General features: G+C 35.4%; 3 protein-coding genes and 1 long non-coding RNA gene across 5 annotated transcripts; 3 read left to right on the top strand and 1 right to left on the bottom strand.

Annotated features, from left to right (window-relative positions):
• The first annotated feature begins 5,297 nt into the window (after positions 1-5,297).
• Positions 5,298-7,625, top strand: LOC129901457 (60S ribosomal protein L19-1-like). Its single transcript, XM_055976641.1, has 5 exons — positions 5,298-5,464; positions 6,298-6,420; positions 6,782-7,095; positions 7,253-7,314; positions 7,393-7,625. Exons 1-5 carry the CDS (start codon positions 5,353-5,355, stop codon positions 7,415-7,417), a joined length of 636 nt encoding a protein of 211 aa, XP_055832616.1. The 5' UTR covers positions 5,298-5,352; the 3' UTR covers positions 7,418-7,625.
• A 1,315-nt stretch (positions 7,626-8,940) lies between these two features.
• Positions 8,941-16,005, top strand: LOC129900242 (uncharacterized). Of its 2 annotated transcripts, none has more exons than XM_055975169.1 (8): positions 8,941-9,297; positions 9,386-9,471; positions 9,562-9,656; positions 10,271-10,367; positions 14,130-14,244; positions 14,350-14,504; positions 14,589-14,714; positions 15,518-16,005. In XM_055975169.1, the coding sequence occupies exons 1-8, from the start codon at positions 8,985-8,987 to the stop codon at positions 15,737-15,739; spliced, it is 1,209 nt and encodes a 402-aa protein (XP_055831144.1). In that variant the 5' UTR covers positions 8,941-8,984; the 3' UTR covers positions 15,740-16,005. The 2 variants fall into 2 exon arrangements, with proteins under 2 accessions (XP_055831144.1, XP_055831145.1); XM_055975170.1 differs by having other exon boundaries at positions 15,570-16,005.
• On the bottom strand, positions 11,431-13,000 carry LOC129900243 (uncharacterized). The gene is made up of 3 exons (XR_008769589.1): positions 12,542-13,000; positions 12,343-12,461; positions 11,431-12,251 (listed from the first exon to the last, which is right to left on the bottom strand). It is a non-coding gene; the product is annotated as an uncharacterized LOC129900243 (long non-coding RNA).
• A 1,746-nt stretch (positions 16,006-17,751) lies between the features above and the next one.
• Positions 17,752-25,358, top strand: LOC129900861 (uncharacterized). The gene is made up of 3 exons (XM_055975939.1): positions 17,752-17,983; positions 24,745-24,819; positions 25,006-25,358. The coding sequence occupies exons 1-3, from the start codon at positions 17,831-17,833 to the stop codon at positions 25,165-25,167; spliced, it is 390 nt and encodes a 129-aa protein (XP_055831914.1). The 5' UTR covers positions 17,752-17,830; the 3' UTR covers positions 25,168-25,358.
• Positions 25,359-25,615: the final 257 nt, after the last annotated feature.

Below are 25,615 nucleotides of genomic sequence, written 5' to 3' on the forward strand. Positions count from 1 at the left end.
CTTAATGGCAGAAGTTGCTGCAATATAACATTGATAGGTAGGAGATAAGTGAGCATAGCTCATGTAGTTGGACATTGAATATAGAACTTTTTTGTTGATGTTAAGAGAAACAAAATCTTTCAACCAAGTAGGAGGTTGTGTTGTTCTGGTAAATCTTTTGATAGTAGGTGCAACTGCATCATCTTGAATTGCAGGTACTGATCCTTCAATAATAGGTTCAATCTCTGAATGAGCATACTCATATTCTTCTGTGAAGGAATCTTGTGCCATCCAATCATTCTCCTATTCAACACCATTAGAAATCACATAATATAGGATTGGTATCTATTGATACATTAAGTAATTCATCAAGACTAATAACCTCATAGGGAGGCTCAGGGATATCCTAAAACAACACCTCTAATCCTTGTACTGTGTCTAGAAACATAGGTGGTGTCTTAGATGGATTTAACTGTGAAAAAGAAAATAGATCCTCCCTGAAAATAACATCCCTACTGACAAAAAAAGACTTATTAATTAGATCAAACAACAGATATCCCTTCTGAGCCTCTGAATATCCCTTACGAACTGCAGACCTAGATCTAGGCATCATTTTATTGCGTTCAGTAAGGTTTTTGGCAAAACACAGACATCTAATTGTTCTCAAGTGAGATAAGTTTGTTTAGAACCATAAAGTCTCTCGTAAGGAGTTTGATAGTTGATGACACAACTAGGTAATCTATTGATAAGATATGCTACAACTAACACACACTGTCCCTAAAACCTCAAAGGTATTTTTGCCTGAAATCTTAGAGCTCTTGTCATTTCAAGTAAATGTCTATGTTTCCTCTCAGCCACTCCATTTTGTTGTGTAGTGTAGGGACAAGACCTTTGATGAATAATCCCCAACTCCTTAAACATGGTTTCACACACTAAATTAACAAATTATGTGCCATTATCATACCTTATTACCTTGATAGGTTTCCCAAATTATTTTTAGCATGCTGAATGAACACTTTTAGAGATACACATGCATCAGACTTTTGTTTAAGTAGAAACAACTAAGTCATCCTTGAGAAATTATCAACTATTATAAGAAAATACTTGTTTTCATCAATAGTAGGTGTACTATAAACACCCCACAAGTCTACATGAAGTAATTCAAGACAATCACAACTTTTAATACTACTAGAAGGAAACTGAATTCTTGTTTGCTTAGCATAAGGACAAAGTAAACACATAGACACCTTACAAACACTATGTTTATTCATATCAAACATTTTACTAAGTACTACTGAAGACACATAACCCAATATTTGATGTCACAGCTCTATATCTTATTTCTTAGTGTATGAATGAACTTTGTCAACAGTCAATACAGATTCCTGTGTATTAGTATCAGCCTTGTGAGTTAACTTTTTCCACAACAAGTACAGACCTCTTTCTTCATTACCAACTTCCTTCACATTCCCACTGTAAAGCTCTCAAAATATACAAAAGTCAGGGAAGAAGGATACGAAACATAGTCCATACTTATTTATCATTAGAAAGACCTATTCATAATAATTTGAGTTTTATGATCTCGCTTACAGACATCAGGTCACCTATAAGAACCAATATGAGTGACCTGAGTGATATCACCATTTGGTAATCCTACATCCTTGGGAGCATTCAGTTTTGTAATAGATCCTTTAGTTAACATATCCAACCTAGACACCATATGATTTGTTGCTCCTGTATCTATGATCCAGACTTTACTATTTTCAGATACAAATAAGGCCCTTACCTGCAGTATTTGTAGTAGAGTCTATTTTTTGATTCAATACTTGAATAATTTGATCATATTGTTTCTTTGAAAATGTGCACCCCTGAAGTAACTTTTTCATTTCATTCTCAGCCTGACTTACTTGCTTATTTTTAGAAGTATCAATTGCTTCAACTGACACTATAGCATTAGAAGTATCCAACTTTCTTTTGCCTTTCCATCCATGCAAAGGAACACTAGTGTTCATTCCATAACAAAGTTGACTTGATTAGACTGGATGTTAACGAGAAAATTAATGTCATTTATAGCAAAGTTTGAGTTAGCAATATGAGCTTTCCTTTTGGACTTAAAATCAGGTGGTTAATCCATTATATTGTTGTAAAATTTTTTGCTGTGACCTTTGCACTTACAGAAGTCATATACCAATGGAAAATTCTTCTTGAACTTTTGAGATACTCCAGAACTACTCTCCACCTTTGAGTACATAACACTAGGATCTACATCTACTAAATTCAATCCTAAATTATTGCCAACAGTGTTCAGTCCCAAACTACTAGTCTGAGTAACAATTGGCTCCTGACTTTCATCTCCTACAATTAGTGCATATGCCTGGTTGATATTAGGTAGTGGATTCATCATTAGGATCTGACTCCTTGACTGCTGATATGACTCATTTAGTCACATTGAGAACTGATACAATTTCTGTTTATTCATATGAGCTACAAAACCTTTGGATTTATCACAGTTGCAACAAGAAGCTAGCACTAAGACTTCAAACTTATCCCACAAAGTCTTGAGTCTAATAAAGTATACTAATATAGAACTTGTGCCTTACTGCAAGTAAGCAATTTCTTTGTGCAAACTATATGTTCTAGATCCATCTACTCTATCAAACCTCTCTTTCAAATCATTCCACACATCTAAAGCAGTTGATGCAAAAGCAATACCACTATGTAAATTTTTAGACACTGAGTTCATTAACCATGACTTCACTTAGCATCTATTCTCTTCCATTGTTCCCATAGTTCTTCTTCATAATTTTTTTTTCTACATGATCCATCAACTAGTCCTAACTTGTTTCTTCCCAACAAAGCTAGCCTAAATGATCGATTCTACAAAGTATAATTCCTAATTCCAAGTAATTAAAATGCAATGATACTTATTCCACTGACATCTTTATGACTAAGAAAAAGAGGGTGATTATAGTTAATACGTTGACTTACCATGGAACTACCATTTGAAGAAGTAGTACTAGTGTTTTGACCATTTGAGGAAGGCAACTCCCCTGCTTTGTTACCAACTACCATTTTTGAATCTCTAATCAACTTTTATTGTGGAAGCAAAGCTCAAACAACTTGAAAAATCTTCTTGAACTCTGATATTGATCCGCTGATCTGTTGACCAACACAGAGCTTCGATGAATCTATAGATCAGAAACTTGATCCTTTGATTCTTCAATCAAAAATGTCTCTCGTAATATTAACTGTGATGGCTATGATACCATGAAAGTAAGTGCAGAAACAATTAAGAAAAAAAAAAGAAATAAAGATGAATATCTAAGAAGAGAGGACTCTCATTGAATCATGTAGAAAGTATATGATTATAATGAGTGTAGGTGCTACTTATAACTAGCATACTTTACTTATAATTAACAAACTCTTAACTAGCTTCATAAAAGTTTGTTACAACTAATTCAGTTAGAAAGACTATGCTGCACTTAACTACTTTTAACAGTCTAACTAACTTCCATCTACACCTTTATATCACAACATTATATTTCTACTCTCTCCTCATTCCAAATCCCCACCATAAATCCATTGCAGATATATTCTCTTCTATGTTTAAAGCTTCTTTAAAACAACCAACTTTTGTTTGTTGCGCATTTCAGGTTTGTCTTTCTTTCAAATTTTGAAGCCTAAGCTTTTTTGGGAGTACCCTATTCACAAACCTAAGTCTTTCTTGTTGAATTTCTAACTAATTGTGATTGCAATGAGAAGAACAACAATTGCTCAAGGCCATGAATAAATATGTAGTGGTATATATATATGAGTAATAGTAGTTCATAAGTGAGATAGAGAATGCATGTACACTAAAATAAAAAAGAGAGGATAACGTAAATAAATCCTACTAGTTTATGAGTTAATTACTTTGACAGACACTAGTTTATAATATTATGAATCTTACTAGATTTTGGTGCGTTTAAATACATATATCTTGGGATACATTGAGTCAAAATTAGGCGATATTTTTTCTAGATACACTATATCTAAGTAGATTCACATGTATCTGAGATACATAGACAAATCTCACTCACCTTCCTTCGATCTTGCTCACTAGTCGCCACTCTCCTACATAACTAGTATACCGAGTACATGCAAATCACACTAGATACATATAGATACATGTATCTAGTGTGATTCGCCATATCTGAAATACATAGACAAATCTCATTTGCCTTTCTCCTATTTTCGCTCGTCTCTCTTCCTATTTCAGTGTATCTGGTAGCAAAAAATATGTATCTAGGTGTATTTGATTTAAAATCTGATATGAAATTATTAATTAGTGATATAAAATATAATTATTTTAAACTATAGGGAGAATTAATAAATATGATAGAAATGTTTGTGCAATTGGTTAGTTTTTCCTATAAAAATGACACACTAATTGCTTAGAAACTTCACAGATACCCTCACCTTGTACATAATTTTTTATAGATTTTTTTGTATGTTTACTCACTTTGAATAATTTTAAATATGCTAGGTTCGAACTTTCAAGTTAGCTTTGACAAGACTTTAAGTTTGAAGTCATATTACTAGAGTTCAAGCAGCAACTAAAATTTAGTCATGCGTGTCTAAAAGCAGATCCATAATTTAAATTTTTATAGGTTCATTAATTTTAAAGGTTTTTAAGTTATGTGTGGCTCATTGCTTTCTCACTCTTCTTCCTTCTTCTTAGCTCTTCTTCTTTCGACCATTAAAGGGCTTCTTCTTTTCCTTCTTCTCCGCTTCTTTCCTTCTTATTTGTGATTGAAATCGTAAAAGGAAGCTTAAGGCTCCATGTTCAACCATTAAAAGCTTCTTCAAAGCTTTATTTTAAAATTTAATGTGCCGCAAATATAAATTATTTTGAGTGAATAATATATCACAAGACTCGAATCATTGAGAGGAACTCATATATAAAAGTTGGGACTGTTTAGAAGAAATTTTGAGTTGATCGGTATGAAAGACTATTGATCATTAAAAGTTCTTTTAATAGTTCATCTTCCTTAATGAGCTGATCAATATACTATATATAAATAGTATATACATCTCTGATAAATTCTAATTCTTTATATACTATTTATACACTATCAATAAGCCTTTTTTTGGGGGGGTCACCTGTCGTGTCCACTTCAGCCCATGAATTGCAAGTCCGAGCATCAATTACCTTTGTATTGCCTTGCCTTGGACTTAAAAGGCGAAACATTTTAGATGGGCCGTTTTAGTTTAGTTGGAGGCCCGGATACAAAGTAAAAAAAGATGAGACCTTTTAAAAAACCCTAAGTCATTTAAGTATAATTATCAGCACTGCAGGGAGAAAGAGAGAGAGAGAGGTGGAGGGAAAGGGAGATGGTGTCGTTGAAGCTACAGAAGCGGCTAGCTGCTAGCGTCCTCAAGTGTGGGAGGGGCAAGGTTTGGCTTGACCCCAATGAAGGCAATGAAATCTCCATGGCCAATTCTCGTACGTTCTTTTTTATTTCCTCAACTTTCATCAGTTCAGAATTATGTTTGATGTTCCCATACTAGAAATTCGATCTCACTCAATTTTATTCTTTTAGTAAAAATTCAGGCCTTAATTGTCTAATATTACAATTTTTGGGAGTGTTGAAGTAAATGGAGTGTCATTCTCATATATATTACTCCCTCCGTCCCATTTTATGTGTCACTGGGTACAATGTTTCAGAAAAAAAGCAAGAGTTTTAAAACTTGTGGTCTAAAACAATTAAAGTTAAAAAGGAATTTTAAAGTCTTTTTTTGTTTTTAATTATAATAAGGTGACATTTTTTTTTGGATAGACAAAAAAGAAAATTGTCCCATTTTACAGAGGAAGTAGTTTGAAATTGAGGATTAGTTTTTCGAATCTAAGTTCAGGGTGTTTTTCATTTTTGAGTAGTCTATGCAGGAATTGATTTACTGTCAATCGGTTGTTCAAGATACTAGACCTTTTCTATTTGTTTAGAAGATACTTGACCTTTTTTTAACAACTGCAAAAAGTTAGTAGCTCATACTGGTGTTAGTTTTTTGTGTTATTATGATGTGAATTGGAAATGTGGGTTATTGGTATTACATTATTTCCTTTATCCTTGAGGTACAGTGAATTTAAATGCTCTTAACATTTTTGGAAGGCATAGAAAATATATGAACATATTGCTTTAATCGAACCTGGTGTAAGCACTCCTATTTACTTCCATTCAAAAAGAGTTGACAATAGCAGTATGAGATTACTGTAATATATTTCTCAGACTCTCTAAACATATTGGTTGCCTCTAATTCCCCTGTTTGCATTGAGTGCAGGGCAAAATATCAGAAAGTTGGTGAAGGATGGTTTCATCATCAGGAAACCGACCAAAATACACTCAAGATCTCGTGCCCGCAGAATGAAGGAAGCAAAGAGGAAGGGCCGCCACTCTGGATATGGTAAGTCCCACTCTTTCAAACTACTGCTACCATATTGTATTTCGAGCACTCTTTGTTTTGAGATACTAGTTCTCTTCATAAGGTGGTTTATGTTTTAGTCTTAAGTTTGCCTTGTGTTTTGACCAAATTAGTTTGTTTTTGATAATTCCTTGCTGAGAAATTGATATATGTATTTGCCTACTTTCTGTTGTCTCACCTATATTTGATTGGTTCGGTTTCTAGTTTTAGTTGTCTTCCCATTGCATGAAGAAATGTTAACCTTGCTTTAACAATGTCATTGCTCCTAATCTTATCTTTTAATGAAAATTTTGCTGCTGAAGTTTGTTTCAGTGACTCCTGATATTGAGGACTCTTTTCTTAGGTAAGCGCAAGGGTACCAGAGAGGCTAGGTTGCCCACAAAGGTGCTATGGATGCGGAGGATGAGAGTCCTTAGGCGCTTGCTTCGCAAGTACAGGGAGTCGAAGAAGATTGACAAGCACATGTATCATGACATGTACATGAAGGTGAAGGGTAATGTTTTCAAGAACAAGCGTGTGCTAATGGAAAACATTCACAAAACAAAGGCTGAAAAGGCTAGAGAGAAGACCTTGTCCGACCAATTTGAGGCCAGGAGGGCAAAGAACAAAGCAAGTAGGGAAAGAAAGTTTGCAAGGAGGGAGGAGCGTTTGGCTCTGGTAATAAGTTATAAATTTGGTTGACATGTTCTCTCTTTCGAGAGGAGAGCTAGTTGTTTTTGCATGATTTTGTTTGCTAGTTGTCAACAATTTTGTCTTACGTAGAAATGACAGTGCATGGGAATTAAAAAAGCTGGTATTTTTCTCCAATTCTCAGGGACCAGGGGAGAGGCCAGTACAACCTGCAGCAGCGGCAGCCACCCAAGCCCAGCCAGCCCAGTAAGTTCTCCACAAACATGCTATTGTTTCCTCTTGTTAAGTTATTAGAACAAAATTAACAAAAGCTTGCCCTTGCAGGGGATCTAAGAAGTCAAAGAAGTGAGGATGATGTGGTAAGGAGGCTTGGCTCTATATTTATTTCTATTTCGTGATAGCGTGGGAGTTTGAGTTATATCCCTTTTTCATTCAACTTGTAGAGAACATTAGAACATGATTTTGAGAGCAGCTTTAGAGTTTTGATACGATATTCTCATTGTAACTGAGCTATTCCTTTTCACTTATGCTTTAACTTTAATTATTGTTCTCTGTCATTATTTTGTGATGCGATGGATGGAACCTACTGCATGAAATATTTCATTTGGGGGTAAGATGTAGAAATGACATTGCACGATTTTATCTCTCTGTCATTTTACATAGATCATATTCCTGTCCAAAATTTAATATATAGCCCGTGGCGGACTATGTCAAATTCTGAAGGAAACTAGTGGAGTCTAGTTACTTTTTATCAAGAAAAGGATGTAGTAGAGTCTAGCTAGTCTTCTCTTCATAAATTCTGCCACGTCCTATTCTATTGTGTCTTGGTCCAATTGACGAAACACTCTTTGATTGTGGGGAGGCAACTAATAATTCTCACCTGAAGTGTCCAATTTAGAAAAAAATTAAGGTACTCCTGAATAGTAGAAAAGGTAAAAAGAAAACCCAATAAGATAAAAATCACGATGGTCATAAAGGTGTCACAAAACACTGGGTGATTTATCTTTTTATTATAGTTATAAAAAAAGGAAGAAGATAAAGTGACCTCAAATCTATTTAAGTCACAATGAAATAAAATTGACATAAATAAGTCACAGTTTCAGAATGTAACAAAAATAGGTTTAATGTAAAAAAAAAAAATTTTTTTTATAAAATAAATTAACAGCAGATATTAACTTTTAACGTCTAAATTTTAGTGTAAAACGAAATGTTTTTGTTGTGGACCAAAAGTTGGACTCACCCAACAAGAAGTTTTGCTGCAAATCACAAGGAGTAAGAGTGTTGCCAATTTCATTTTCTTCAGTTATTGCAATCCAGATCCACTTTTCACTAGCCCTGGTTGGGTGAGTGGTATTGAAAGACTATGGGTTTTGCCCAAAAGTGAGTAAGATATCCTACTTTTTGGTTTTGACTTATTTTTAAATTTTTTGGGAAGATACTGCTTAAAAACACTTTTTAACCTTTTCAATATTAAAAAAGTGCTTAAAAACCAAACACCCCCTTAAATGCTTTGGTTCATTTAACATTGCTGTAATTTACAACTTCTAAGCTACCTGCATATTAACCGTCACTATGTACATTATTCAACTGCTAGTTTGTAAATAATAATAATAATAATATTAAAGATCAGATTTATCACTTGCCGATTTTGCAACTATTGTAGAGAGGCCTAGCTGATTAAAAGGTATAGGGACGTAAATTCCAACTTCACAAAATAAAAAATAAAAAATCATCAGAAACAATTGGATATCTACAAAGCAGCAATTTCTTTTTTGTTCTTCATTACTATTTAATTTTTTTTTCCCTTTATTCAATTATATCAGCTAGTCACCTTGACAAAAGGATAGTGTATAACACTAACATAAAAGTGTGTGAGTAGTAAATAAAATTGGAAGAAGATAAGATAAGATAATAAGATGGAGCAGAAGCTTTCTTCAGTAGCGAAAATGCTAACAAGTTCACCCATACAGCAACTTTCTTATCTTGCCGAAAGATGCAATGCCGTCAACCTCGCCGAAGGTTTCCCTGATTTTCCTGCACCTTCCTACCTCAAAGACGCTGCCATTTCCGCTATCCGCTCTGACTTCAATCAGTACAGGCATGTTCAAGCAATGTGCGACTACCTTGCTTATCAATTCAAACAAATGCATGGCCTACATGTCGATCCCCTCACTGATATCGTCATATGTTGTGGCCAATCTGAGGCCTTTGCTGCCGCAATGTTTGCAAGTAGGTCTCAATTACTACTTTATTTAGTTTTTGAGAATCAAATCATGTCTCAATTACTGCTTTCATTTCTTTTCTTTTCTTTGCCCAGTAATAAACCAGGGTGATGAAGTCATCTTATTCGATCCATCCTATGAAACATATGAAACATGCATTAGATTGGCTGGCGGGGTCCCAGTAAGCCTTCATGACTACATTAAATTTTAGGTTGTAAATTATACATCCATCTATCTAGATTGGTTATAAGTTGTATTTCTCCATGGACAGGTGTATGTAGCACTTGATCCCCCTTATTGGAGTCTCGATCCAAATAAATTAGCAAAGTCATTTACTGGCAGGACAAAAGCTATTGTCCTCAACAGGTAACAACAGAAAAAAGTTTCTTATTCAATTCTTGAATGTGTTGACATCCCGTTGGTCGAGTATGCTACCAAGTTAGGACAACTCTGTTGTACCTAATTCTTATGGACTTCTGCTCTTTCTTCTGCATTTTGCCATGGAAGATGTTAGTCCTCCAGTCATCAGCTTAATTTGAGAACAATGTGGAAGAAACCTTTACATTTCCACAGGAAAGCTAATGACTTGACTTAAGTACTAAAAGTCATCTGGGTTAAACAATAGGCACCAATGCTAGAGTTTTGCTGCAACTCACCCCAGGATGACACACTTTTTGTTATACCCTTCTCTAGGAACTCCCACCCTTTTTACTCCCTTGGTGACTCGAACGCACAACCTGAGGGGTGCTTACCATTCGAACAACTCCCTCTCGGGATTCAGATATTACACTACTGTTGTGCCGAAGATGGTTACATTCTCATTACTCATGTTCTGTTTCAGGAAATCATAAGCTTTTCGTTCTTTTAGTTGAACCAATAATTGACAAGGTTCAGTTTTGTAGTTGCACATATATTGTACAACATGCTAGACGAAGAAGGTTTTAAACAGATAATCAATTTTAGCATTGGATATGGTGCAGCCCTCACAATCCAACTGGAAAGGTTTTCACAAACGACGAGCTTGAGATTATTGCTGGAGCTTGCCAGACCTGGGATATTCTAGTTGTAACAGACGAGGTTTGCTTCACTTTGACACATCTTCTTGCGCTTTTCAGAGAAAACGAAAAGCAACGAAATAAGTATATTCAGTTCCTTGTTCAAGCTAATCTGAAGAATTCTTTGACAAGCAACAAAATAAGTATATTCAGTCCCTTGTTCAAGATAATCTGCAGAATGCATTTTACATTTAAGAAAAGAGAAGAAAAATAGAAAGAGAGATACAATTTGCACTGCTAAAATTTTTCTCTCCTAAAAAACTTCTGGTGAAGTATCTATAGAAGAACGATGTTTTTATTTTGTTTGTTTGACACTTTCTACCTTAGTAGGCATGTTTCTTCAACCTTTGTTTGCACCCTACCTTTTCCTTTTCGTCCCTTGACTGATGCCTTTGCGGGTAAGCTAAGATTGCAATGTATTTATACATCAATGGTACGCCTGGATCTGGAACCAAACATATCTAACTTGGCACTTTATATCATAGCATTTCAGGTTTCTGGATAGAGCAACTTGGGAAGTGCAATAAGCATAGATTCTTGCACTCTAGTTCTTGCATTCTTGTAGCACTAAGCTTCTTGTGGATGTATTATAAGGTTGAAGCTAGGCGATGTTAATTAATTAGGTATGTCCCAGGTTGTTATAACAATTTTACGGATAAATGGTTAATTGTCATTGATAGTAGTGCTCCATTTATATTAGCTATTGTAGTGTTCTGTCTTCCTTTCCTCCCCCCCTCAAATTTCTGTTAAGTTGTCTAAATTTTTATGCTCTTCTGTAATACATATCTGCTAGGTGAGGCCAAAGACAAGAATTCATTTTCTCACTCCATTGTAATAGATTTTAGTATGTTGCCTTAGTTCTATTTGGCTATAGTTATAGAAAAGGTCATGGACTGTTATCAGAGGTGGATCCAAGATTCAGACTCTATGCTTCGCGTCAAAAGTACTGAGTTTAGATGAATCTGGTGCCGTAACATTGCATCTGCCTCTTAGTGTTTAGAAATATTTTCTTCTTTTTTATTCAGTCACTTTAAGGGGTCTTTTAGAATTTAGTAATGCCCCTAGCAGAGCTTCTGGTTAAGCATAGTTATGCTTATGATCAAAGACTGGAAAGGTAACAAGGTTCACATATCTGCATTCCAAGGTCCTTACAGCTCCCATACTTTACCTCAAACTCAAACCTTATGTCTAGAGAGAAATACTACACATGCCACCAGTGTTTTGAGAAGTGAGAAGCGGAAAAAAGCGACGGGGGCTCGCTTCACAGAAGCGAGAAGCGTGAAGCGAAGCGCATGCTTTTTTCAGAAAAAGCGCTATTTAGTATAAAAATATAAAATATAAAATATGCATAGATAAATAATCAAGAACTCAAAAGACTTAGATTAAAAAGTAACTAGATAGTCAATAATCCTCATAAGTAACAACATATAAAGCAAATGCATAACCAAATCACAAAGAGAGCAAAATCCTATTCTTCAACAAGATCCTCAAACTCTTGAAGTGCCATCAACAAGGGTTCTACTTCTACTTGGTCCTCATCTTCTTCCTCATCGGAGGACTCATCAACAAGAGTTCTACTTCTATTTGAACATGAACTTGAACCTGTAGCTACTCTTTTTTCCTTGCCCCTTAAAATACTCCCCCTAAAACCATAAATATTCTCCTCCACACCACTAGCCGTAGCAACATCACCATAAGTGAGACCTTCTCCTTCATATACTTCTTCATCTTCATGATTTTGGGGTGCTCTAGTTAACCATTCATTTGCATTATCAATATTATCCAACAAAATTGGATCAATGGTATTGCGAGCATTGTAGCGACACACCAATGTTCTATTATATTTGATGAACACTAGATCATTCAGGCGTTTTAACTCAAGCCTGTTTCTCTTTTTAGTATGAATCTGCATATAATTCGTAGAAAGTAATTAATGGGAGGACTTTGGACAATTAAGATATCATTTAATTTAGTAATAACGTAATATAGGTTCTCACATGTTCATACACGCTCCAATTTCTCTCGCAACCGGATGAGCTACAAGTTAAACTTTGCACTCTAATAGCAAATTGTTGCAAGTTTGGGACATTATGACCATATTACATCCACCATTCAACTGTAGAAGAATTATTTTAGAAGTTAATATGTAATAACTTAAAAGTTAAAGCTCAAATAGTTAAATGTTGAAATGCTCACCTGGTGACCTTAAGGTTCTAGCTCTAATGGCCGACTCAATTCCAAGTAGCCCATCAGCTTTCATGTACACACCAAGCTCATCCCCTATTTTGTCTTGCAAAGTTTTATCTAGGATCATCCTCTCAACATATGCATGATATCCCAACCACACTTCTTCAGTTAAAGTCTTCATCTCATTATTTTTATAATAGAGCCCCGGGTTCAAAATATGTCCTGCTGCATGTAAAGGTTGATGAAGTTGATCCGTCCACCTTGCATCAATGATTTTGAAAACATTCATATATTTCCTTTCATCATAATTGAATGCCTTTTCAATACTTTCTTTTGCCCTATCCATGGCTTCATAAATGTAGCCCATTGGTGGTTTTTTCTCCCCATCCACCATACGAAGTACATTAACTAAAGGACCACCAACTTTAAGTGCTTGAACAGTGTCATTCCAAAAATATGGACTAATGACGTGTCTCGCAACTTCTTTCCCAAGAGTTTCCTTTGCATACACACTTTCATTCCATTCAGTGGACATAAACAAGGTTCTCAGATTTTTCTTTTGCATATAAAAACTATGCAATGTCAGAAAAGCTGTTGCGAATCTTGTCTTAGCAGGTTTTACCAAGTTTCTTTGCTTTGTGTATCTCCTCATCATATTCAAGAATCCAGGATCTGAAGGTTGAGAAGGCTTTCTCTTTCTCCAAGTCAAGAACAAAACTTTCCATATGATAGTCAAAGGACTTTCCTCTACTTTCATGAATCTGTTGTATCTAAGAAATGTGTAGATGTTCTAGAGAATTAGATATTTGTAGTACATTATAGAATAGTCTAGATTCTTGTTAGATAGTTTGATCTGAAGGTTGAGAAGGCTTTCTCTGTCTCCAAGTCAAGAACAAAACTTTCCATATGATAGTTAAAGGACTTCCCTCGGCTTTCATGAATCTGTTGTATCTAAGAAATGTGTAGATGTTCTAGAGAATTAGATATTTGTAGTACATTATAGTATAGTCTAGATTCTTGTTAGATAATTAGAAGATAAGGTTATCTAGATTATTCTTGTAGATATATCTACAATAGTATCTAGACCATTCTTACACAAGTATAAATAAGGATGATCTTAGTCATTTGCAATCAATCCAAACAAAGTGAAAGTAATTCAAGAGTCTTCTTCTCTACCAAAGTTCTCATTCTCCTTTCTCACTTCCTCTGTTTTAGTTGAATCTTCCGATCTTAGCAAACGATCTTGGACTAGTAGAAGGTCTCCCTGATTATACTCTTTTTCTGTTATTCTCTGCATGGTATCAGAGTCATAGCCGTACGTTGGCTTCTGGGTCTTATTTCAAGATCGAGTTGATAATGGATTCAACTAGTTTGTGTAGATGGACTAGGGATGGAGTTGTTGAACCAGTCCAATTACAAGGTTAGGAAGACATGTGCCTAACTCAACCTCAAAAACTAGCTCACGAGGGGAGGTTTCTCCAAGTCCATATAAGGAGACCAATTTCTCATCCCTCTACCGATGTGGGACTTCTTAACAAGAATCAAATAATCAGAAGTGTTCTCTTTCTAATAGCTAAAACATCTAATTACTTCATAGGTATATGAACATATAACCTTCGACGGGGAGAGGCACACATCAGTTGCCACATTTCCAGGAATGCAGAAGCGAACCATCATCACATCTTCCTTGTCAAAAAGTTTTAGTGTGACTGGTAAGCATTTGATATCCTGTTTCCAATGCCAGCATGTTCAAGTCATTCCTACCTCTGTAAGTAGGTTGATTTATTAAATTCTCATTCATCTTCATGATTTTTCAGGTTGGAGGATTGGCTGGGCAATTTGCCCAGCTTGCTTCGCATCTGCAATCAGGAACATCCATGTTAAAATTACAGACTCTGCTCCTGCACCTTTCCAGGAAGCTGCCTTGACAGCTTTGAGAAGTTCCCCCGAGTACTTTGATGCATTGAGACAAGTAATTTTTTTCGCAATTAGTAGCTCTATTGGTGTTCCCTTTCCAACTTATTAGTTAATCTATTTTCACGTCTTTGGTACTCAGGACTATAAATCAAAAAGAGATTACTTGGCTCAGGTGCTTACAAAAATTGGTTTCCAGATCTCCATCATGCCTAAGGGTTCGTTTTTCCTATTCATGGAGCTTCCCCGGACATGCACACTTTCTGACGTAAATACTCACAAACGATCTTTCTTCTATTCAAGCATGAATATCTATTTTCCCAAATAGAAATCCTTACATTAGGACTGCCCTATTTAACTTGTATAAAGGTACAAGAAATCTTCTTTTTTACTTTCTTTCTTTTTGACCCGGGGGTGGGTGGTGGGTGGGTGTTGTTGGAGGAAGAGAAGGAAGGATGATAGGATTTAACTTTGTTAAGATCTGGAACTTAGCTCAACCAAGAAATGCTACTTGAAATGTGTTCACTTAAGAGGATCTTAATCTTTACTTGTTACAAAATTGGCGGAGTTTGGATTAAAAGTGTATTTGGCTCCAAAATATCAGTTTAATACCTTAATACTGCTTGTGTGTTGAGATCACTTGAAGAAACATTAGATGGTCTTGTATGATGATTCTACTTTCCAGAGATTTTTATCTTTTAGAGATTTGAAGAAAGGTTATTTTTCCATTCCTTCATTGTTTGTCCAGTCAAGGGTCTTTTGCAAACAACTTCTCTACCTTTCCCCACTTGTGGGATTCCTGTGGGTTTGTTGTTGTTACTTTTCCATTCCAACCAACCCGAAGTTGGGTTTTAGTTGATCATTTACCTGATCATCAAGGTTTAGAAACTTATTTGAAAGTGTAGAAATTGAAGGATACATGTACATTAAGTGTGACACCTGTTGATTGTGCCAGTAATAGGTTCCGTGTTTTGAGTCTCAAGAATGGCCTGTAAGAACTTGACAAAGCATTTCATTTAGTGTGCTTTATATGTTTAACTTGTGGAAGTGATAAACTTCAAGGCGTTCCAGATTGACTTTGTGGAGGAATTGATTAAACAAGCTGGGGTGGTTGCTGTACCAGGCTGTGTATTCTTCCACACCGATTCCTCAAAAGAGGACCTTTCCCCGACGGCTATTAGCTACCACAGAAGATACATCAGGTTTGCCTTCTGCAAAAGTGAGGAAACATTAGCTGCTGCTTCACAAAAGTTGACCAAGCTCATCGATGGTTCAGGGGAACTGGAGTTATAAATTGGATTGCTTTAATTAGCCTTTCCAATCCACGTCCATGAGAAGTGGAAGCTTCAAGTTGGTTGGAGGCAACAATAAGAAAGATAAACAGCTGCATTAGAAGATCGATCTGTTTGTTCTTTGTCCCCATCTTGCAATGTTAGATAAAGTTCATGAAAAGAAATTACAAGGATAATCACTCATTTTCTCAACTTGTAGCTTTTACCAAATGAAGAAAGTTACATGACTCGAAAAGTAAGGTGAATATTTATGCATGCTATGTCAAATGTGGAAGAAAGCTTTGCCTTGGAATGACCCCAAATTGTGCTTGCCTAAACTAGAATCGTGCAATTATTTGGAAAGTTCGTCTCCATATTATGAGACGAAGAAGATCCAATATTTAGAGATAAAACTTCCCGAATCAAGGCATGGAAGACCACAAATTACTGCAGTGCCGTTTGGTCTAAGTTTTCAAATATTCTTGGCAAGTTATTTTTGGGTTTCGCCATGCGTTTGATCACAAATTTTCTCAGTTTTGGTGAAGTTTCAAAATATATTATTTTGTATTCGTAATTCTATAAATTATTTAAAATACTCATAAGTTTGTGTTATCATTTTATAATGAACATGTTTCGTTAAAAAAAATCTTATAATATAATTTGATAACAATCAACAACTAATAGAATAACAATATGCATAAGAGCAATACATTAATCGAATTAAAAATAAATTATTTCTTTTTTTCCAATCTTGTCACTCAAATTATTCTTTTTTACAGGATGTAATAACAAACTATTCTTTTATAAAAAAATTTCATATTGTATGAACAATCTTTTTCCGACAAACTTTCATTTCTAGATTAGATGATCGAGAAGATGAAACAATTAAGTATGTTGATAGATAAATATTTAGTTGAAATTAAGGAAAAAAGGATATATATACCCTTAGCTTTCGAAAATGATACTAATATATCCTTTGTTATACTTTTGATACAATCATACCCTTACCGTTCAAAAATTGGTGCAATAATACTCTCCTCTTTAAAGGACATACAAATGGAGACACGTGTCCTCATCTTATTCAATGACCCATTCTCAATTAAAAAAAAACCCACACCCAATTTTAAATTCCGTTTAAAAAAAACCTCCAAATAGCCCTAATGGCTAAACAACTCCCGACCACTGTTGATTCTTCTCAACTCCTACAAAACTACTCTTCACTTCAATCTGCTCACCAACATCTCTCCATCTTCCTTTCCCAATCCCACCACCATCCATCACCACCTCCGTTTCCCGAGAATTCTGTCTCCTCCATCTAAATAGTTGTGCTTGTACACGACACTCGTACATACGCGTGTATATATCAAAATAAGTATTGCTAAACATCTTAAATTGATCCGGATTAAGCTTTGTCTTCAAATCCTTGATTATATTGTTATTTGTATAGATTTGCATATGCGGTGCTTTCCGTGAAAGATTCAACCCAACAAAAAATCGAGCTTGCTGGGAATGCCACATGCAAGAGTAATTTTTTATGCAAATCAAAATTAAATGGAGAAAAAAAGTCAAATTTTTACTTCTCATGAAATTAAAAATTAAAGGAAGGAATGAAAGAAAATCTATCCACATAAACCATGAGTAAATAACACACGGAAACACAATTATATAAGAAGCAGAAACAACAAAAATCATAAATAAAAGAAAAGGAAGCAGAATTAAAATAATATAGTTTACCAAATAGAATGTCCGAATTGAAAAAAGACGAATCATAAACAAATAGAAAAAATTGAGTTACCAAAATTGAAAAACAGAGATGAATGCAACCAAATGGAGGCAAAAAAAAAACGAAGATGAGCGCAACTTCTATAATCTCCGAGAGAGAAGAAATTTTCAGATGCTTTGTTGTGCGGTGGCTCTTCAATTTTAGGTAAATAACACCTTGCAATTTCCTCTAGCGTAAAGTCTAAAATACCCTTCAACAAATATCAATTGTCTTTGACCATCACCGAGAGAGAAAGGATAAATCTGGAATTCTCTCTACTCTCTACTAACCCAAAAAGGGACCGCTTAGGTTGAAAGAAGATGATGAAATCCGGGTTTCAGCGTTCTAGAGATGACTGGGAGAGAGGTAGCGGATGTAAGTGAAGAATTCATCTACCGCATCAGTACGATGGAGGAGTGGGAATTGCTGCAGAAAACAGGCAGCACTTTTGGCGGGGACCTTGATCGAACCACTGGCTTTATACATCTCAGTAAGCTCGACCAGGTTACCTTGCCGCTTATTTATCTTTCTCTATTCTCTTAGATCCCTTTTTCCCCTCATTGTTGCATATCCATTTAGACCCTTCGATAAATACTAAGTCGGATGTCTAGCCGTCCACCCATTTCGTCTATTTTCCTATTCCACAGAGCATAGTGCGCACAGAGGTGACGAAACAGCTGAATCTTGTACAATGAACCGTCTAACAATATCAACTTCATCGGTTTTGATGTGTAGCCATTTTTCTAATGTCAAGAAGTGATTGTGCAAAACAATATACCATTAGCTGACATGCCATTTAGCTGATACTTTAGTAAACCATATAGAGAATCGTCTGTAGAATTAGAAGGCTACAAAACTGATTTGAGAGTTGATGGGTTGGGATGAATTGGCTTGAGAAGAAGTAAGAACCTTGGAAGCTTAAGTTGCAGGATAGTAGCTAATAATACAATAATATTCTAGAAGTAATTTATTTTCATTTGCTTGAATAGTCCTTTTGCTTGCCAGTCAAGAATATACATGTTTAGAAGATGAATGTAGCAGAGATGAGTTTTGGGAAATATCCCAAAAGCTTGACCAGATAGGCTATATGTCTTACGTGATTAATCTGATTAAACAACTTAAATTATTGCTACGATTAGTTTTGGGAAATGCTAACGATGGTAAATACTTATGTTTTTTTTTTGTTGGTGAACTGTAAACATCTAACCAACAAGAAAAACATGCACCTACACAACACTCAAATCTCCTCGCCACCTTCTAGGAAGGGTGCTTGTGAATAATAACATTCCTCATCCAGTGGTCTTTCTCATCATACTTAACATTAATAACATTCCTCCATAGAGTCTGATTTTCATTGCTATACTTCTATAACCACTTCATTCAAGGGCATTGTTTTGGAATTTCAAGTTCTTGATTCCTAATCCCCCTTGTCTTTTCCCAGTTATCACTTCTTCCCATTTGACCAGATTATTACCCTTCTTTTCATTGTTTCCTTGCCAGAGAAACTTCCTCCTCACCTTGTCCAATATCTTAATAACCCCTGCTGGAATTGGGAAAACAGACATCATATAGGTTGGGAGTGAATCAAGGACTGAATTAATGAGAGTTAGTCTGCTTCCCCTGGAGAGACACTGAGTCTTCCATCTTGCCAATTTCTTTTCACACCTCTCAATTACACTATTTCATATTTCAGTTGATTGTGATTTTCCTCCCAGTGGCATCCTAGATAGATGGTGGGTAGATTCCCTCATTCCCCACATAGGATTGCATTCAAAATCTCCATGTTTGCACCTCATTAATAGGATATAGGAAACTTTTTCCTCCAATTAATGTGCAACCCAAAATCCCTTCAAAAAGCACCAAAATCACCATCAGGGTCCTGAGTTGATCCTCTTCCGCATCACATAGTGTGAGAGTATCATCAACATATTGCAAGTGAGTCATCTCCAGTTCCTTTCTCCGGTTCTGGCCACATCAAATCCTTTGGGCCACCCATTCATGTTTGTTGTTTTGATCATGTTATTAAGACCTTCCATAGCTATTAAGAAGAGGAAGGATGACAAAGGATCTCCTTATCTTAAACCCCTTTGTGCACTGAAAAATCCTGCTAGTGAGCCAATGATAAGCACTGAAAATCTCACAGTTGAGATGCAATATTTGACCCATTGTATCCACTTTTGACCAAAACCCATTCTTCTCATAGAATCCAACTAGCTTACACAAGTCTGGAGTCAACAACTTCATTAGCTCTTAGCACTGCATCCACGATTTGTCTACCTTTGATGAAGAACATTTGTTGTGGATCAATCAACTTGGCTATCACAACGTCTACCCTTTTTTTCCTCATTGTTTTGACTTTTGTTCTGTTTTTTACTCATTCAAGTTTTAAACTTTTAGTATGACTATCAATTTTCACTTTTTGAATTGAAATATTTGCTAATATGTTATTGCTATTGAGATTATGATTATTTAATATGCAATTAAATATTTTAATTTTTTGGTATTAATTGGCGCTGCACTTCAAAAAGGTGAGTGCCTCGTCGTTCACCTCTTCTTGTGGCGAGGCAGACCCTTGTCGCCTTTCGCCGTCCAAAACACCGTATTGAAGGCATATACAAAAGACATCACACAAGTCACTTGTAAGGAACTGTGGAAAATTTCACAGGTAATAACTTGTGCAGTGATACTAAGGGTTGTCATTAAGTAGTAATCAGGTCTCTAAACCACCAAAGTTCTCCCATTGTAGTGGGGTTCTTAATTGGAAATATTAGTAATTTGTTCCACCTTATAAGTGTTGATCTTAGATTCTAGTAACCCTATCAAACCAACATTCACATAATAGCAAAGGAGTTTAACCTCTTTTTGCTTATTAGGGGCGTTAAGGCCTCATTTGTTTGCACTTAATGGTGGTTTAAACCTTAATCATTCAAATTCAGCCCATTGAATGTGTTTGGTTTTTAGGTCTGAATCTTAATAATTTAGATTCACCCATTAAGTCCATTTGTTTCTTTTTTAAAAAAACTCTTAATGGATCTAAAAAGATCAGATCTTTAGGAGAGTTTTAACATCCAGACTTATTAAATACACTATAAAAAAAATCAAGTCGTCGCCTCTCCCTCTCGTTGTGCGGCTTTGCTCTCTCTCTGTCTATGGACTTTCTTCCTCTCTTTTCTCAACCAAACATCAACTTTTTCCTTTGAAATGGTCAGGTTTCATAATCCTTACAAGTATTTTCTTATTTAACAATTTTTTTGGGGTGTATTGAATTTTTTCAAGAACTCAAGGTTCCTAGGTAAAAAAATAGTAGGCGCATCCAAAAGCAAAGACATGAAAGACTTCATTCAAGTTGTTCCCATCCCCATCTTGGTGTCTCTTTTGTATCTACTACTATAAATATAAATATATGGAGTTGAAGATCTAGTTGGTGACGAAAATAATGGAGCTCCTAATAATTCTCCATCTCAATCGTCAGTTTCAGTTGAAAGAAAAGTTTTGGGGAAGACAAGAAAAATCTCTTCGTGTCAATTGAAAATTGATGAGAAAATGAGTACTACTTTGGAGTTATTGATTTTAAAAAATAGTGCACCTTACTTTGAAGAATGTAAGGAAAAATCAAATGGACTTGGATGCAAAGAACCATTATATAGTACAACTATTAGTATATTTTGTGAAAGTGTCAGCTACAAAAAAGCATGGATGATGCTGCAGTTCACAAATTAGAGAATTGGATTAAGGTTATCGGAAAAAAATAGGAATTCCTTAATTTTTCTGATTAGCTAGAAGATATCTTAGGCATTGATGATGTGAAACCTTCTTTATTATTTTTCAATGAGTATCTATCATATTTATTGGAACTTTTAATATTATATTATGACTATAAAAGATTTTTTATTCGTGATATTTTTTTCTATACTATGCTTGATGATTGTGATTTTTTTTTGTGATTACTTTATTATAATTATGTAGCTTTTATGTTAACCAAATACATAACATATTATGCTTATTGTCGTGTATTGTTCATTATTTTTGTTGAAACAGTTTAGAGATGGACAGTGAATCGAAACAAGATTTGATTAGTTGGATAATTTTTCTTATGAAAAGATGTTTATGTTGAATTCTTAAAAAAATTCATGTTACAATAATTTTTATATTGATATATAATTTTTATTTGCATATCATATAATTTAATCTTTTTAATCAAATGTAAAATTTAAAATATTATTTTTTAGCAAAAAGTAATACTTTTTTGTTGAAATTAATTTTTTATAATATTTAATGATATAATGTTAATTTCATATGCATATTCAGATATTAAAAACAAATAGGTTAATCATTCAGTGTTCAGGTAAGATTTCAACCATAACCAAATATAGGGATAGACTGGCCTCCCTCTTTGGGTTTTCTTATATGGTTATAGTAGCTACAGGACTGTTTAATATCTGAATTGCATTCCTTCTTTCCACTTGGTGCTGTGTTTGAGCCTGAGTTCTCCTTGTCTTTGACGGAGTAACCCATATTGTACTAGTCAATCCACTCTGAATAGTTGCTTGAGCCTACAGTCTGTGCCTGTGACTCAGTAGCTTGTGGTTTAGCAATTGGTGCTTGTACTATCTGTTGTGGTGATGCAACATGAACATTGGTTTTTTCAAATAAAGGGTTAGACATTACATTCTCATGTGCTTTGGCTGCTTCAGTCTTCTCATTGGGAGGAGTATGCTGACACTAACCAGTCTGTTCAATCTGTGGTGCAGCTTTTGGTGCCTTCTTCTTTCGACAAACATCTTCAGTATGGCCATATTTTTGACAAAGTTTACAAATAGTTGGTCTCCAATCATAGGTTACCTTCTGCTCAGTCAAGTCACCTTTCTCATTCCTAAATAAAACAGTCTCAGGCTATGTTGCTCGGAATCTCCAAAAATGTTGCCGCCCCGTGTCAGATCCTCCAAATAATGCACTACATTTGGAGCATCCGACTACCTGATGGCATTTTTGAAAAGTCTGAGCAACATAGGTTCCAAGAAGTTGAGAATCCATGCCTACTTCCACAAGTAGTCTGGCAAAGTTTAGACCAATCTTGCTCTCTGTATTTTTATCCATCATTAAAGGCGTTCCGACAAGGGTGCCTATACTGCTTAACCCCTTATAACTCCAATATTTGAAGTTGAGACCAGGAAATTTAATCCAAATAGGGACATTGTTGATCTCCTCTCTAATGAACTCCTTGTCAAGATTCCAAGCCTTGACAATGAAAGGCTATTGTCACAGTAGTAAATCCCTCCCTGAATAGCTTCATATTTTCCCCACCTCACAGTCAAACCTGACTAAGATAATTCCATTGTTCAACATAACTATCTTGTTAATCCCATGTTTTGCCCATAACCTTTGTAGAAAACTCTTCAATACTCCAAATGGAGGATGAGCGCCCAATACATACAAACCACAGTTGATTTCCAATAAATAATTTAATATTCGATCTCCTCAAGTTCAATTTCAATGATAGAAGACTCACCATGCAGGGTTGGGGGATCAAGCTTAAACCCAGCATTCAAGACCTTATTGATGTCAAAATTATCCTAAATCAAGTGCTTCTTCTCTTGTGTGTGCATCTCCTGTTCAACTTCATCTGCCTATGTCCTTTTACCACTACTTCCAGAGTTGTTTTTTTCACTGCAAGAAGAAGCTAGTACAACTTCTTTCCACTGTGTCAATATGCCTGCAACTGGCTGTTTTTCACCGCAATAGGATTGGGGGTTACTATTTTATTGGATGCTATAGCAACTTGTCCAGATTCATTTTGCGATTCCACTTCTGATGCTTCATTAAATGTGGCAGCCTATCAGCTCCAGTTGTTTCTCCCCAGTAGATCTAGGGGTTATTGTTTTATTGATATTTGAGTGGTTAGGATCAGATCCCTTTTTCAATGTCTCTACCAGTGTTACCTTGAAGATTGTTTGCCCTTCTGTCCTCTTGGATTGCCCTTGTATGCATCCTCCTTAGCGGTTAGAGGCTTAGAGCCTTTTGAGATGAAATTCGAGCTCTCTTTCCCATGGAAGGCGCAGGTTAGCTAACTTGTGCGAGGGTTGAGAAAGCCATCAGAGAAAGCTCAATATAGTTCCATTTTTCTACTTACTGGAGTAGTTTCTTGGTCTTGAGGTTTTCATTCTTATATTACTGTCTCTTCTTTTCTTTAGATTTCTTTATCATTCTCTGTTGTTTTCTGAACGTCTTGCATGAAAAAGCATGTAGTGGTGTAGCACTATTGTTTCATACATTCCCAAAGAACACTTAGCTTTTATCAAGATTGCCATTTAATCCGGATAATATAGAAAAGTTCTGAAACTCTTCAAACGATAGCTGCACTGATACCACATCACCCCTACAAAATAATAAGAGGTCATCAACAAGCCCAGTTATATGATGTTCAATTTTTCACATCTTGGTTGATAATTGAAGTCTGGCTGCAGTTTCAATTCCTTTAAGGATTTGCTTAGATACTTTATGACTAAGACAAAGAACAATGGAGATAAAGGATTCCCTTATTGGCAAGGAAGGGAGAAGTAGGCTTCCCATTTATCACAATGGAATATTAAGCAAGTCATTATCCAATTGACAAAATTTATAGAAAAATGTACTCCGACCAACACTTGAGAAGTGACTTATCAAGGGAAATTGTGTTGGATTCCCCTATTTTCCATGTTTAATTATGAATTAGGTGTCTAGTTTTTACCATGTGAATGCAAAAGAACTTTAAATTAGTCTCGAGCTACTTGTTTAATATGTTGGTTAATAAATCACCTACATGAGACTATACCTCGCACATGATATAGTTTTGGCTATACCTCTGCCTAGACAAAGAGGACTTTAAGGCAGCCTTGTAGGAGACATTGGATGTAACCAGCCTTCAAAGGCAGAGGAGTAAAAAGCAACTTTCGATCAAGGTCTTATTGCCTCAGTTGCTCATTTATCTATTTCCTTTACTTTGGGAAGCACCTTCTATAGAGTACTTTATGTTTTTAACTCCTAATTAATAAAATTCCAAGTGTTTTTCTCGTGTAAAGCATGTAAAATCATTATGACATGCAAGTTAAAGAATGTAAGAATCAATAGTTCAATTGTTGTTAGATATAGCTTAACGTGTTGTGGAAAAAATGATCTAATTGAATATTTCAGTTGCAACTTTGCTTAGTTTAGAGAACAGTTCAATTAGATTGCATTTAGGTGAGTCTGTTTGTCATCATTCTGACTTGAAAATTTGGAACTTGCAGGTTCAACCAACTTTGCTGAAGTTTTTCTTGAATGTTAAGGATGATTTGTACTTGCTGCAAATCGATGCTAAAAAGGCTAGTCGTATTGCCTTCTTGACTTCACCATTTATGAAAACCAGTTTTTTTTTTCCCTTTTGTGCATGTTGATCGTCATATTTGATAATACAATCAAGATTGATTTGGTTTTTCTAATCTAAATATGATATGTTTGATCAACAGATGAGAGAAGTTTCCCTGTAATGACGGTTTATTTTTTTGCAGCTTGGGGATGGGTTGGTTTATGAAGCTGTCGATAACACAAATGTCTTTCCTCATTTTTATGGCCCATCTCGGAGTTTCAGTCCACTACCACTAGATACAGTCATTAAAGGGGAGAAGCTAGTGGTATCCGATGGCAAATTTGTATGCAGCATACTCAGTTGAGTAATGGAATCATTTGTCATTGATCACGGATTTGGTACGAGGGATATAACAGAGTGATAAATGCATGCCCCATGGAAATAGTTGCATTTAAGCGATTGTGTTTGTGTGCTATAACATTGACGTACTATGTGAAAATCCAATCTTGTGGGACACTGAATGGGATTGATGATGTCATATAAGTATTTGCTTTATTTTCTTGTTTGTTCTTTTGTTTCATTTACTTCGTTTCTGTTGGTTAGTGATGCTGAGAAAATATGCAATTTTGATAGCTGAAAAGAAGGGTTGTGTTGGAATTTGGGAAGTCACTGACCTGCCGCTAGGGGTGGGCATTCGGTACTTTTGGTTCGGTTCGATTGTATTTGTATATACGAATACTGAACCGTAGTTTGTTTGGTTTGTGTTTGGTTCTTTATTAAATGCTTGGCATCTGGCATCATTCTCTTTTAAG

Source organism: Solanum dulcamara, chromosome 8, assembly GCF_947179165.1.
Source record: "Solanum dulcamara chromosome 8, daSolDulc1.2, whole genome shotgun sequence".
In the NCBI taxonomy this organism is placed as follows: domain Eukaryota; kingdom Viridiplantae; phylum Streptophyta; class Magnoliopsida; order Solanales; family Solanaceae; genus Solanum; species Solanum dulcamara.

What these genes read in the sequence shown, in the direction of transcription:
- LOC129901457 (XM_055976641.1), top strand. Translation starts at nt 5,353, where the DNA reads ATGGTGTCGTTGAAGCTACAGAAGCGGCTAGCTGCTAGCGTCCTCAAG. An exon ending in GGGCCGCCACTCTGGATATG is followed by an intron (nt 6,421 to 6,781) that starts GTAAGTCCCACT and finishes CTCTTTTCTTAG; the next exon opens with GTAAGCGCAAGGGTACCAGA. An exon ending in GGGAGGAGCGTTTGGCTCTG is followed by an intron (nt 7,096 to 7,252) that starts GTAATAAGTTAT and finishes TCCAATTCTCAG; the next exon opens with GGACCAGGGGAGAGGCCAGT.
- LOC129900242 (XM_055975169.1), top strand. Translation starts at nt 8,985, where the DNA reads ATGGAGCAGAAGCTTTCTTCAGTAGCGAAAATGCTAACAAGTTCACCC. An exon ending in TGCTGCCGCAATGTTTGCAA is followed by an intron (nt 9,298 to 9,385) that starts GTAGGTCTCAAT and finishes TTCTTTGCCCAG; the next exon opens with TAATAAACCAGGGTGATGAA. An exon ending in GATTGGCTGGCGGGGTCCCA is followed by an intron (nt 9,472 to 9,561) that starts GTAAGCCTTCAT and finishes CTCCATGGACAG; the next exon opens with GTGTATGTAGCACTTGATCC.
- LOC129900861 (XM_055975939.1), top strand. Translation starts at nt 17,831, where the DNA reads ATGACTGGGAGAGAGGTAGCGGATGTAAGTGAAGAATTCATCTACCGC. An exon ending in ATCTCAGTAAGCTCGACCAG is followed by an intron (nt 17,984 to 24,744) that starts GTTACCTTGCCG and finishes TGGAACTTGCAG; the next exon opens with GTTCAACCAACTTTGCTGAA. An exon ending in TGCAAATCGATGCTAAAAAG is followed by an intron (nt 24,820 to 25,005) that starts GCTAGTCGTATT and finishes ATTTTTTTGCAG; the next exon opens with CTTGGGGATGGGTTGGTTTA.